At 33.9% G+C, this 15475-nt stretch overlaps 1 protein-coding gene across 1 annotated transcript in view; it reads left to right on the plus strand.

Moving 5' to 3' along the window:
• The window catches only part of CNOT6L (CCR4-NOT transcription complex, subunit 6-like), a 48984-nt gene extending 37416 nt beyond the window's left edge, over positions 1-11568 (plus strand). Inside the window, exons 8-11 of the mRNA XM_004681194.2 lie at positions 520-671; positions 3239-3466; positions 6924-7126; positions 9892-11568. Of these exons, the coding sequence (XP_004681251.1) occupies positions 520-671; positions 3239-3466; positions 6924-7126; positions 9892-10104 (796 nt within the window). The 3' untranslated portion in view covers positions 10105-11568. The remainder of the gene's footprint in view (positions 1-519; positions 672-3238; positions 3467-6923; positions 7127-9891) is intronic.
• The last annotated feature ends 3907 nt before the right edge of the window (positions 11569-15475 follow it).

The raw sequence follows: 15475 nt of genomic DNA on the forward strand, positions 1-15475 counted from the left end.
TAAATAAATCTTAAAAAAAAAAAGTCCAATGGGAAACTTGGTCATTCCTTAGCTGAGATTAGAATGTGTCCTTGTATTTTATTGATAAATCTTTTGATAAAGTGAGAAAAATATTTTAAATGAGATGAATAGATTTTATTTTCTTTTATTAACTTGTTGATTCAGTTAAAATGGTATTCACTTTTAAATACCAGAAAATCCCAACAGTAAACAACTGGGAGAAGTCATTTTCTCACAAGTTGGCTTTTGTCCTCCTGCCGCCTCACCATATGGACAAAGGTATAAAAAGACAAAGGGATATATTAATATGTTGTCTGTGATAGGTGGTTCTTCCAAGATTTAGTTCTTAAAGTAATCAGACTTGTCAGTCTTATAGGCCAAAATTATGTCATGTGGCCCCTTTCAGCAAGAAAATGGCTAGAGATGGTGTGGTGTCTTTTATCTTGTTCTACCTTACTGTCTTTTAGCATGATTATATAAGTGCCTAATACTGTGCTAATAATGCATTGTGTTTTTTAGATTTACATTGGTGCAGAAGCATACAGTGGAATTTAACCAAGTGGCAATGGCTAATTCAGATGGATCCGAAGCTATGTTGAACAGAGTGATGACAAAAGATAATATTGGTGTTGCTGTGGTATTAGAGGTCCACAAAGAACTTTTTGGAGCAGGTGAATACAGTTTAAAGTATTCTCACTAAAAATAAATAACAACCCACATTTTCCCATCTCAAATTAAGCACAAAGACACTTGCTGCTATTTATATATTTGTAGTTTTCTTCTGAAGAAAGTTAAGGGAAGTGGTCAGGAAATACACTATTTGTATTAAGTATCATGTATTTTTTGAGCTGTTACTTACCAAGTCATCTATAGCAAGTAAAGTCTTTAATATGCCATTAATTCCAAAAGGTTATTTTAAATAAGAAATGCTTTAGTTAGGCAGAGTTTGGATATTATGATGAAGTGGTTCTCTTTTTAGCCTTATTTTTAGCTTCTTGATGTGAAATCTTTTGTCTTTAAGGTTAAGTACTTGGCACGTTTTCTCCAATTTCTTTGTTATATCTCAGTCATTGTCAAGGTAGGAGTGGGAACTTTTTATCTACCTGGTACTTTTCTTTTGCGTTTTTAGATTATTTATAGCTTCTTTCAAAGTCAGAAACTCATTATGTACTTTGCATATTTAGGGCTTTATTTCCTCCTCTCCCCCCTCCTACTGCCTGCCTTTGAGTTGTTTACTTAACTATATTTTAGGCAAGAGCAAGGAAAAGTATAAGACCACATCAGGGCTTTTATTCTTTTTTTCCCTCCTTCTGTACTTACTAGCTGTGGAAGAAAAGACTTCTGTCTTTGTGTATTGACTTGAATTTTCCGACCATATCTGTCAGATCACCTTTCTCACCATTCTTCAATTCATCCATCATCAAAGACAGTCTTTGATAAGAGATTTAAATCATTTTTTTTTTTTAGGCATTCCTTTTTTATCTACCTTTTTGTACTGTCCAGTCTCACTCTTCTTAAAAATTTGGTACTTTTTTCTCCCTTGGTAATATGAAAATTTAATTTCTTCTGGTGTATTGCTCTAGTTTTAATTTACAGAAGAGTGATTATAAATTATATAATAGGTACTCTAACTTTCTGAAATGTATCTGTACTCTTAGAAGAAAAATTTAACATAGAAGGTAGTTTATGGCCTCTTTGAGGGGGGCTCTTTTAACATTTTGTGTAATGAACATTTAATCTATTGTCAAAAGTGACACTAAAACTTCTAGAAAAACAAGGCAACTTAGAGAAGCTTGGCTGTTAAGTTTTTATTTTATAATAAAAGTTGATTTTAAAAAATGACTGTCCACTTATAACAGATAACTTATTTATTTACTCAACACTGAAGATAATTATAGTAGGACAGAAGAAAACTTTCCCAAATAGTAGACTTAGAAAATTAGGTATTTTTTGCTTATACTTTTATGTAGTTTATATTTTAAGTAGAAAAATATGACAGTTACAAAAATATTTCAGTAGAAAAATTAGTTTTTTTTAGATTTTACTATTATCTAATAGTACAATAGTATATAAAATAAAAAGAATTCCCTTATCTCTCAAGGGGTAGCTGTTGTTCATTCCTTTCGGTACTACTAACATATAGAATAGGCATGTATAATTTTATTTAAATGTCATTATACCATATATATTGGTTTTGTGTTTTAAATATTTTGTAGACATCTTTTTCTGTCAATACATGTTATATATAAGTTTTTCAGTTTTTAATATATAATCCTATATGTCATTTTGAGATTTATACACATACACATACATGTTTGTATATATACACACACTTGTCAGAATGATAAAGTGAAAAGAAATTCAATTTTTCTAGTTAAGTATCTCTCATTGTCCAACTAAATCTCAGCACCAAATAGCTTAAGTGACTGGCCCAAGGCATACAAAATAATGAGTCTGGATATAAAACACAAGTATCCAGACTTTGAAAGCACACTACTCCCTACCTCTCATTTAAAAGTTACTTCATTTGAGTGTATCATTTGAATTTATTTCAGTGGCAAATTTACTTTATTTTGTGTTGGTTAATATAGTTTTCTTATCTTTTGTTACTGACCAACCACTGATGTGTCAGGAAATACAAAGTAAATGAATATTAGGAAGTGGGAAGAATTTAAGCAAATTTAGGTAGCTCAAATAACTGAAATCCTATCTCAGTAGGTTATTGTGATATTTAAGACAGATATATTTAAAGTGCTTCCTTATACCAAGAACTGAGCAAGTCAAGGTAGTATAATTAAATGTTGGTTTTAGCATGATATAATTTGTAACTTTAGATGTATAGATCAGGAGTCAGGAAACTTTGCTGTAAAGAGTCAGACATAGGCTGTGGGCTACATCATATGGTTTCTATCATACTTAATTTATTTTTTCCTTTAGAACCTTTAAAAATATAAAACCAGCTTTAGCTCATATAGTCTGTACAAAAACAGGTGGTGGGCCAGATTTAGCCCAAGACTGCTATTTGCTGACCCCAGTCTACAGGGTAATTCCTATCTTTGGATTACCAGAATCTGAACAATTTAGCTTCTAAGAACTACTTTATGAGATAAAAGGAAAGGTACAAGTTAATGGAAGAGAGTAAAGAACTTGCTATGGCTTTGAGGAGAAAATGTTAAGGTAACTGTTTTTTAACACCAAAAAGGTTAACCTTGCCTCTTTTTTTAATGTTTAAATTCAGGTATGAAGCCTATTCATGCTGCAGACAAACAGCTGCTTATAGTGGCAAATGCTCACATGCATTGGGACCCAGAGTATTCTGATGTGAAACTCATCCAGACCATGATGTTCGTCTCAGAGGTTAAAAACATTCTGGAGAAAGCCTCTAGTAGGCCTGGCAGCCCAACTGCAGATCCTAATTCCATCCCGCTGGTGCTATGTGCAGATCTTAACTCATTGCCAGATTCAGGTATTTATATTATCATTTCCTTCCTGCTTTCCATTTTGCTTTTAGGTCTAGTTGAAAGACTGAGTTGCACCTAACTTTAGAGTGGCAAAATTCTCTTCTAAAATAGGGTGTGTGTCAGTAAGATTCTTTTTTTTTTTTTTTTAGTAAAGTAACAGTTTATTTTTTTTATTACAAAGTTTATTTTTACATCATTTTGCACATTTTTTTTTTCCATCTCGATTGTAATCCCCGCGGGTTTCCCATCACCAGATCACCCCTGTGCCACCACCCTAGGAGATTTTTAATATAAGTCTTTACATCCTAACTATACTAGGGATGAAAATGGAGTAATTGAGGAGTTTGGTATAGAAACTATTTCCAAAAGTGTGTGCAGGGTTCAGGGACAAAAAGTAATCAGTGATGCAATATTCTGCCTTTTGGGGAATTACAGCTCCTTTACCTCCCATACATGTAAAGGGAAAGTGGTGGGAGCAGTAACAAGAACTTGGAAAACCTTCTTATGAGGAGAGACCACTAATAGGAGCAATAGCTCTGATCGTGATATGTGACAAATCCTTAGCAACCCAATAAAGAGGGATCCAAGAGAATATACTTTCCTACCTCTGCTCCCAGCCTCTGAACTCCTGCCAGTGCTTCCCAATGAACAAATCCAATTAGAAGCTAGGGATTTGCAACTGATACAAGTGAAGTTCAGCCTCTGAGGCAGAGTGTCAGTAAGAGACAATTTTCAGCACAGATGGCATCTAGTTTAATAACATAACTTTAAGTGAATTCCATAAAATATATTTGAATACTGATATTAGGTGAGAAGAGTGATCAAAATTCTCCCAGGACTCCACATTCTTGTTCCACTAAACTACATCTTAACTGTATTATTTCAGATCTTAAATAAAAAAAAGCTATATTTTGTAGATATTAAATTTCAAATGTAAAATGGTAAAGTATTACTCTTCCCCCACTCATTACCAAGCATGTGCTAAATTCTGTATATATATATATATATATTTTTTTTTTTTTTTCAAAGATTCATCTATCTGTGCACACAGAACTGGGGTACAGGCCAGAGGCTCAGGGGCGGCGAGAGGCCTCACCAGAGACAGAGTGGGGAACAGAACAGGCAGACCGATGAAGCACACTGCTGAGGGGAGCAGCGGGCGGGTCAGGAGAGGTCTGCCACGCCATGTGGTCACCTCCGGGGCAGGCGGGAATCGAACTCATGAGGAAGCGGCTTTAGATTCTCAGTGCTGTGCTTTAACCCGCTGCACCACCAGGGAGGGCCAATTCTGTATATTTTTAATGTTAATTTAAATTGTAAAAATAATCAACAATAAATCTTAAAGTACTCAAATGGCTACATTTGAGATACTCATTAAGGTCACAAAACTAGAACCCATCTCTACCTTTTATCCTTAGCAAATAGATGCAAAAACCATCCTTTCACAAACATTTGACTTCAGCCTTTAGCACCATTTGACATTTGACTTCAGCCTTTAGCACCGTTGGCACCTTTATCAACCATGTCTTTATTATACCTTTTTTGAGTTGAATTGCATTAGTTCCTCTTTATCTCATTTGGTTTGCTTAAGCCAATGAGCTGTCATTTGGTGGCACAGAATAGTGAGCTGATTCTGGAGCCAGACTGTTCACGTTGGATTTTGGTTCTACCATTTATAATTTGTGGAATCTGTGACTGAGTTCCTCTTTTTTCATGAAAGAATGATCATCTTTACCTACCTCATACAGTTGTCTGTGAGATTTAAAGTGTGCAAGCTTTTAGAAAACTGCCCGGCCTATAGTAAATGCTAGGTAAATGATAGCTCCTTTCATAATACTGATACTGTGTTCATCACTTACTCATCTATGTTGCTGTCATTCTTAATCATAAATAGGTGACTAACATTGTTAATCATCATAGAAGGTTTGTGACTTTTCCCCCCACAGAAGGCTTGTAACTTATTCAGTAGAAGCAGTGTATTTTTTATTAATGTTCCTACTCTCTTCAGCTCCTTAACTCATCTAATATTTTTGATAAGCTGGCACATGCCTAGCATGTGATGTTCTTTATAATGTCAGATTGAAAAAAACACTCACTCTCAATCAAAATAAAAAATGATGTTGCTTAGCTGAAATGGACATTGAAGTTTTGAAGATGCAAAACATATTTTTGTGTGCAAATTATTATTATTTTTTTTATTGTTTGTGTGCTGCATTTTACATGTTCTCCCTGATGTTGATTAGCTGCCAAAACATAAAAACCTGAAGAGATGGTTTGCAATAACATTCTTACAACATTTATGGGCAAGACCTTGGTCAATGTCATCGTTAGTCTGAGGCTCTTTCTGGGTGCTCTTGATACCTTGCTCTGAAGTAAGCAAATCCTTTCAGTTTTGTTTGAACTGTATGAAATTTCTGATACTTGATTTTTTTTTTAATAGCAAAGGGCAGTACTATTTACTTTTTCCCAAGGACTTGAAGATCATCTTTTATTTTGATTACCTTTTTTGTGGCATTATCTCCAAATTATGTTGATTGTTTTAGTAAAACTACAGTTCTCATGTATTTTCAGTTTAGCCCCTTAATGCAAGCTGATTGAAGTAAAATTTTGTTGGAAACTTTTTAATTTTTTAAATTGAGTTAATATTGGTTTATAGCATTGTTTGATTTAGAGGTATAGGAGATGGTGTTGTCACATCTCACCCACCACTGAAACACCCACAGTCCTCTACAATAGTCCATTGTGCTTCCTCCCCTCTCAACCCTCTCACCTCTCTCTTTGGTAGCCTCAATTCTACAGTCAAATTTTTAGGATTTCTTACAAAGCCCTTTGTTTTGTTTCTCTGTATTACACATATAAGTGATACCATCCAATGTTAAGTCTTTCTCCTTCTGATTTATGTTGTTATTGTAATCACCTCCCATCCATCCATGTTGTTGCCAATGGAAAGAGTTCATTAAAAAAAAAATGCAGCTGTATATTACTGGATTGTATGCATATACCATATTTCTCAAGCATCCAGGGTGTTGCCAAAGGGAAGAGTTCACTTAAATGCAGCTGAATATTACTGGATTGTGTACATGTACCACATTTCTCATCAACTCAGCTATTTTTGAACACCTATTTGTTTCCATAGTTTGACTATTATAAATAGCTGTGCCAGTTCTGCACTGAACGTGGAAGTGCATACATCCCTTTGAATTAGTGTTTTTATATCCTTTAGGTAGATGTCTAGGAGTAGAATTGCTGGATTAAATGGCAAATACATTTTTAATAATTTGACTAACTTCCATACTGTTATCTATAGGGGCTGGACTAAACTAAATTCCCACTAACAGTGGAGGAGTCTTCTTAAAAAGGCAATTTTGAATCACTCAATCATCTGGCAACATAATTGAGCCATGAAGTCTTATATAAAGTCTAAATGCTATATATTAGTGCTTCCCTTCTTTATTTTACTAGGTGTTGTGGAATATTTAAGCAATGGAGGAGTAGCTGACAACCATAAAGACTTCAAGGAACTAAGGTACAATGAGTGTCTTATGAACTTCAGCTGCAATGGAAAGAATGGAAGCTCAGAAGGGAGAATCACACATGGCTTCCAACTGAAGAGCGCCTATGAAAATAACTTGATGCCTTACACCAATTACACCTTTGATTTCAAAGTGAGTAGCCTCTGGATTGGTGTAGAAGCTATTTCAATTAAGATTTGACAAGAAATGTATTATTAATGCATACTTGTAGAATTTCCAGTAATATTTACATTTTCAGAATACCTTGACTGAGTCAGTAGTATGCATCTATTATATGTCAGGAGGTTTGGTTGATTTTTGTGCTGTTTATTGTTGACTTGAGAATTCTTTTTGAACCTATATTTTTTTCAATTTCAAATAATATTGTTAATAGTAACAACTTTTAAAATGCTTACTATGTGAAAGGTGCATTATTAGAACACTTTTATAGTTATTGAAGTAGTTAATCTTCACTTATCCACACCATTCCAAACATTCAGTCAATATCCAAATAATATGCAACCTTCTATAGCTATGTTCCCTTTGAATAAATTTATATAATACCTGTTCAGAATTTCCCTAGTACTGTCCATTAATATTAATTTTTAAATTTTAGAATTTTGTTTTATGGATGGGTATAGAGACAGTTTTGCTTGGGATCTGTTTTGCTTTCATGCTGTCATACTAATTTTTTTCCTGGGCAAAGGGACACTCCAGCTTAATAATGGAAATGGAAAATACTGTTACAAAATAAGACAAAAATTATAGAGGGCCCACTGCACAAGATCAGTTGTTCTTTAAAAAGATCATAGGTAGGGCTCTCTCTGGTGGCACAGTGGGTTAAAGCACCGCATTATGAAGCTCTCTGAAGCCACTGCAGCATGAGTTAGTTCTATTCCCCTCCAGGGAGTTGACCCATATAGTGTGGCAGACCTCTCCTGACCCGCCTGCTGCTCCCCTCAGCAGTGTACTATTTCAATCTGTCTGTTCTGCTCCCCACTCTGCCTCTGAATTCTCTCACCCACCACACCTCTGGTCTCTACCCCAGTTCTGTAAGCATAAATAAATAAGTCTTTAAAGAAAAAAAAGATCATGGTAAACATCTGGATTTAATGATACATGGTTTATGGTAGATTAAATCCTACCATTGGGACTGTAGTGATAGTCCATCTCTACTAGCACAACCAAAATACCTAAAACAAAATTCCTCAAAAAAATTGTTCAATAATTCTACAACTTACTATTATTTTGGCATGTATAGGTAAAAAGACCAAATCATTTCTACCTCACCTGGACTTTTATAGAAGTTAGTTCTTCCTTCTCCATAAACTTAAAAATTAGAGAAATAAAAATTGGGATAACAATTAATGGCATCTTTCATGATCATTTGAATGTTTTAAAATCCTTTGATGTTTCTTTAAACAATCTTATACATGTTACTAGTTGTAGCAGAAATTGAATATTTACATTATCCAAAGAAATGCTAAAATCATTTCTTGACTGTTTGGAGTTAGAGTAGTAGTGACAGAAAATCGTCCTGGATTAAAGTAGGTTCCTTAATTTGTGGTAAAGTAAGGTAAAAGTATCTAATGTTGAGTAAGGCCTTCCTCCTTTTAAAGAATTTTTTTTTAAAAAAAACTTTTTTTTTTTAAGATTTATTTATTTACGCATACAGAACTGGGGTATAGGCCAGAGGTACAGGGGCGGTGAGAGGATTCACCAGAGAGGGGAAGCAGAACAGGCAGATGGACGAAGTACACTGCTGAGGGGAGCAGCGGGTGGGTCAGGAGAGGTCTGCCACACCACATGGGTCACCTCTGGGATCGAACTCATTCTGAAGTGGCTTTAGCTTCTTAGTGCTGTGCTTTAACCCACTGTGCCACCAGGGAGGGTCCTAAAGAACTATTTTTTAATTTTGGTCTTGGTTATTTCAAAATGAGTAAACTTAGGTAATCATTTCAAAGAATTCACAATATAATAATTCTTTTCATTATCCCATCTTAATTAAAATATTATCTAGAATGCTTATGCATAGTATTTGTAAATATGTATTTCCAGGTTGAAAATATTTCTTGTACTTGGGTTCACATTCTGTTGATGTGGATCAGAAGAAATTTGACTTCACTTTCTTGCATACAAGACTTAGAGCAATAAAAACATACTGCTTTTGAAACTTTCTTATCAGACAACCCAGGTCATCTAGTTTTGAGAGATATAACTGATATATGTGTGTTCCTGCTGGATGTTTTTCTTGAGGTATTGCTTGTTATGGCAAGGAATCCATAATTTTTAATATAACGGGATTTGTGAAAATGCATATCCTAAACTACAAAACAGAACAATTAACTGTATTTAGTGTGGTGCATGTAGCTGGCAAACCTGGAAAAGGTGACTAGGATTAGCAGATCTAAAAATAAGCTTTCCCATGATTTTTCCAGACATGTTCTAATATTTTGATGTGCAGTAATTGAAAACAATGCCACTCATCATTAAAAGAATTAAGCCATATTTTTTTCATTAACCGTGAATCCATAAAAATGTTTTGCTTATTATAGCTGTTAAAGTGTGCAATTTCTATAATGTTTTACTGATCCGTTAGTACAGCATTAACCCAAATAAGCCAATTTTAAAGATACCTATCATACTTTGGTGTTTTAGATTCTCATTTTACTTATTACTTATGCACAAATACAAGACTTTGTTTCTAGTAGAGTACTGTGTTTCCTTATTAATCCATTTTTATTTGATGGAATATCCATTGAAGGTTTGAGCTCTGTTTAACCCACTGTCAAGACTGTAGGTAACAGAAGTATAAGTTACTCAGTTATTTGACTTTTTAAATTATGGAAAGTTCTTTATAAACTTCCGTTTTTGTTTTTTCTTAACATATTTTTATCTTTTCCCCACCTTCCTTACAGGGTGTGATTGACTACATTTTCTATTCCAAGACTCATATGAACGTGCTTGGTGTCCTGGGGCCTTTAGATCCTCAATGGCTGGTTGAGAACAACATCACTGGGTGTCCACACCCTCACATCCCTTCAGACCACTTCTCACTGTTAACACAACTTGAACTCCACCCTCCACTCCTGCCTCTTGTCAATGGTGTTCACTTGCCTAATCGGAGGTAGTGGAGTATTGCCCCGCAAAGACGGGGATATGTTGCTATGGACCTGTACAGTTGTAAATCAAAGTATGTAGGAGTGAAGTATGGCCATCCTTAAGCTGCTTCTTCAGGTTTCTTTCATTATGTGTTTGCTATAAGATTTGTACATTTTTGTGCATATTGGTATCATTTGGCACTAGGGCTAGAACCAAAGTATTATTACTCTCTTCCCAAATTTGTAATTTAGCATGTTTTTAAATTGGACTTTCTGCATATTGTAAATGGAGCTAGCATCCATAGTTGAGAAATCACCAATTGGATGCCCTTCAGCAATGATTTGTTTTTCAAAACAAATACTTTCTTTTGAATGATTGCAAATAAGCCAACCATTTTTGTAAAAGGAAATTTTAAGCTACAAATACAAATTTTTAAACTGGAATGATAACATGCCTCACAAGGAAAACTTCTTAAATTTGTTTTCCATTATAACAAGCTGATTTTTAGCTCCCCGAGTTATTTGCACATTAACTGAGCACTTCAATTTCTAGATTTGTACATGTAAACTATGATATAGCCTCTAGCCATAAGAAAAATTGAGAAATTAAAGATGGTTGCACAATATGCTTTCAAAATCAAATATTTAACAGCACGTGGTATTTGTTAGGCAAACACTGGTATTTTTTTTTTTGTTTCTTTTTTTTTTTTTTGAAGTGGTGAGAAGTCATGTACTTTTGTTCCCCTATTAGTTATAACCTTATTATTAGTATTAATTCTAACTCTGTCTCTCCAGTTTATTTATAAGGAAACAGCTGATAATTTCCACTGCCACACATTTTGAAAATAGAATTTATTTTATTTAGTATACCCACAAAATTAGTGTCCAGGATTTTTTATTTGCACCCACCTTTTTCTGGCCAGTTGCACTGGTAAAACAGATGCTATTTGACCTGTTTCATTTTTGCTTTTATAGACAAATGTTAATTAATTAGGGAATGAAAAGTTCCGATAAAAATTTTAGAAGTGGAAAACTATACACATTTTCATTTATATCCCAAAGTACTAAAATGTTGGTTGGTTTTGGCTTTTTGAAGTGACAATGGAAGGAATTTGGGGGAGAGAGAACAGGGAGTAGTTGAAAACCTTAGATCATTTTTGCTAACTCTAGTTGCCAAATGGCTATTATATGCTTTTAATCTTGTTTCCATTGTCTGTCAGGGTTGAATTAAGAAGCTACTGGTTTATTCCCAATTGTTGATGCTCTTTAGATAAGTTGGAATCCTCTTTTTTTTTTGCCCAGGAGTGGCCAGTTGAAAAATCTATGACTCAAGAGGCAGTGAAAGTAATAATCATTTTCTGGGGGAAAAATTGGTTGGCTACTTGATGTTAATTATGGCACAGTAACAGGAAAAGGTTGTGTCTGTGTTTTTAAGTTTTTCTTTATTCTGCTTTTTTGCTGCTATAAGAGTTTTCTGAAATTTATATTTTAAACTTTTCATGCACTTTACTGTTTCTAGTCTCAAATGTGATATTTTTAATAAACAAGAAATTTTCCATTATGTGAATGAAATTTTAAAAGAAAATAGCCTATATTTGTGTCTCAGTAATATATAAAGTACAGGTCAAATTTAAATTATTTAATTAGTTTTAAATATATACAATTTGTCTCCTCTTTCAATCCTGACATCGTAGGCTGTTTTATTAGTCTTAAATGATGTATTTCTTTTGGTCATTTTATACTAATTTCTTCCATAGTAAATCAGGCTATATAAGATAATATTTCCCCGAAGGGTAATTTTAGTGGGATGAGGGTGGTGGGATGATGTAATGTCATATATGGGATTGCATCAGAAGGGTTCTGTAAAGCCTGAACTCCCTTTTAAAAGTGCCTAGTGGTAGAGGCATTGTTTGTCATCTATTATAATTGGAATGTCATTGTAGTTGAGTGAAGTTGGATGTAAATAAAAGTCTTTTAAAAATGTTAAAGTACCAGAATAAACAGAAAGACAACCCTTAAGATGACAGATTTTCCTCAATGTGCAGGTATCCCTTCTTATATACCTCAGACATTCAACATCTAGCCATGCAAATTGATTACCTGAAACATAGTACTGGAAAGTAGAATAGCATGAAAAACTTAATTTTGTGGACATTACCTTTTTTTGTAATCAGCTACTGTATGTTTTATTTTAAATCTTCTGTTTTGGGTGGGTTTTCTGCTCTGGAGGTATATGCACTAACAAAACATTTTCCTCCTTTCATATACGCATGTTAATTAGCAATGTGAGCAATATTTCCTACCATACTTCACTCCCAATATTTTTTGAGATGTTTGTATAAAATGGAATTTAAAGTTCACTTATGATTGTATATGAACCACAGAGGAGCCCATTTATTAATAAAAAACTTTTTTAATAGTTAAATGTAGAGGGAAAAATAAAAAAAATTGGGAAACATTGTAAACAGCTTAAGTTTATTTTGTGTATGATCGAGGCACTCTGTTGCAGGAAGGTGTGTAATTGGGTTCTCTCTGCTTCCAAATGCACTCTTTCAAACCATTCATTATCCTGTGTATTTTTCATGTGGTTTTAGTACATGTTGGTAGTAACTCTGTTGAAGTAGGTAATTGTGTTAAGGTTTGGGTGGCACACATACTTGGGGCATGGTAACCCAAATTTCTTGTGCACGGTTTCCCTTTAGCCTACTGCCCAAATTCCACACACCCGTCACCCTTTGTTCCCTTTGTAAAAGGAGTGGTATCTGTTTTGAGCTGCCAATTCAGATGATCAGAAATGCTGCTCTCCTCAGTATTGTCTTGTTAAAACGCATGCCATTTGGAATTTTGGCAGTAAAAAGCCAAAAGGAAGAGGTGAATGACATAAGGTCTATATATTCAATGAAAATATTTTTGCTCATATGCTTTCTAGTTCTCAAATAAGTTAATAAAGTTTATGCCATGGGGCTGCTGCTTATTTTATCTGAAGATAGACAATTTGGGCATTTTTATATTGTGATAATGTGCTTTTTTTTTAATGTTAAATATGATTTCTGGTATTTGTCTAAGAACTGGAGCGTTCTTTAAATTTATTAAACAGTGTTGTTTGAGGAAGGGAAACTGCACTGTTGGCCATTACAGCAGTTACACAAGTGCATGTCAAGTCACCCACTCTCTCAGGCATCAGTATCCGCCTCATAGCTTTACACATTTTGATGAGGAATATTGCAGCATCCTCAGGACTGACATCTGAGAAAGGCTCAAATCCACTTACTGCTCCTTGCTTGTTGACTTTGTTTTAAAATATCGTGCCTGGTGTCAACTTTTAAGCAACAGCACTGCCTAAAAGCAAGCAGAGAACAGAATCCCAGCACCATTCTATAGGCAACTTTTTAGAATTCAGATACAGTAAATCTGTTCAAGATTTATGATGTTTTATGTAAAAAAAAAATTTTGTACAACGTAGCTGAATATTTTTGTTTCGTTTCTTTAATGTAAGGCGTGTGAACGTTCATTTGAATATCACATGTTAAAGTCAGGTATGGCACAATGGGTTCTGAGACCAGCTTCCCCCCCCCTCCCATTTGCCTTGTTCCAAGCGCTTTCTTTTCAAATTACTTTTCTGATATCCATAGGCAAATATTTAGTTTTACTAATAAGCATCCTGTGTGAATGTATTAAGGAAGCCACTGTTTTTCAGTGTTGTAGTTTGCAGAAATATAAAGCTTCATTTCTTATTTGTCCCCATCCTTTGGTATTTTCAAGCTATATATTGCTGATGAGCAAGAAAGTTGAAAGATTATCTGAGGCTCATATCACTTGATTCTATACTGAATTATGTTAGAATTGGAGATGTGGCACTAATTAAGTGGGAACATGGAACAAACATAGTGTGTTCTATTTGAATATTGTTATCTCCTAAGTGCATTTCATTCAGTGGATGAAAATTGTATTTACATTTCCAATTCCAAGATTTTCTAAAAATCACTAGTGTCATCTATACTTTCAAATTAAAAGCAAGGAGTAAAGAAAGCACAAGAAAAAAAAATAGGTTAAATCTATAAATGTGTTGTTCTTAGAACCAGAGGTATATGGTTCATTATTCTAACACAAGGCTAGATTGTGCCCCAGTACTTGTTTCTAGGGTCTTATATCCAAATTTTCTGAGGAACTTTGATAGTTCTGTAAAATATACTGATATTGGTCATGGGATGTATCATAAGTTTTTGATACACTTGGCAGCCAGTAATAATAGTTATTTTATAGCAAGCAAGGGACTTTTATGGCATGTCTTCAAAACAGCATACATGTATTTTAAGAGAAATATAAACTCTCACTTTTGTTATATACTTTCTCTCCCACGTCACCTTTCCTTTAAAAAAAAATCTAATGTGTATTTGATTTGTTTTACCCCTTTCCTTTTAAATTGTATCATATTTATCAGAACTCTGTGAACTCTGGGTAGACAAACCAGGGATTAGAATATTTTTTGAAGCCAGAAGCTTCAAGTAAAGTTTTGAATTTGTAGACAGGTAAGAACTTTGATATTTATGGTTGCATTGGATAATCTTGATTTTTTAATGACATCATCACCAAATTGTAATTCAAACATAAGCAAATCTTTAACCTAGTTTAAAAGATTTTGTGACCTATTTTAAGAACAGGATGCCAAGAACACTTTTCATTTACAGAATTATAAGCAAATCTTTATTGTGTAAGGTCACTTAAAACTTAGAAAGTCTCTATACCATTTCTGCAGGGTTTTCTAAATAAAAACCACAAAATATAGGAAAAATTCTTTTCAGGAAGGGGGTGAGAAAAAACATGCCTGTTTCCTGTTTTAGCCAAATTCCACCTTTATGTAAATTTCTGTTAAATTTGAAGTCCACAACAAGAAATGAGGAGATACCAGGAAAAACAAGCTTTATTAATCTAATTAGTATTTTTTCTTTGGTTAGACTTCAGTTATTTTTAGAACCAAAAAAAAAAAAACAAGCATGTTGAGGTTTTATTCAACAAACATTATGACATTGGTAATGGAGTGTTTTAAAGTAAAATATATTTCACTTTCAAAGCATATGAAATAGTACGTTTCCACCTATTTAATGTTAACTTTTTATAATATTCTGCATAAACTCTAATACTGTACTGCAATTAGAAGTTGTGTCAGAAATCAGTCACATTACAGAGAGGGTATACAAATACCAAGTGATACCACACTTTGGGGCACATTAATGTAGTACATTAAGCTTTCAGAAACTTTCAGAAGACAGTTTTTGCTCCTGCTTGTTTTTTTATTATAATTTTCCTAAATTTAGATAATTTTCCTGTTGTGAGCCTGTTATTTTTAATTCTAGAGCATAAGATTCGTGGTAGTACCCTGAGAAATGGCCCTTTACTCATT

The sequence above is a fragment of the Condylura cristata genome, unplaced genomic scaffold (assembly GCF_000260355.1).
Source record: "Condylura cristata isolate star-nosed mole 26May11 unplaced genomic scaffold, ConCri1.0 scaffold00012, whole genome shotgun sequence".
NCBI lineage: Eukaryota > Metazoa > Chordata > Mammalia > Eulipotyphla > Talpidae > Condylura > Condylura cristata.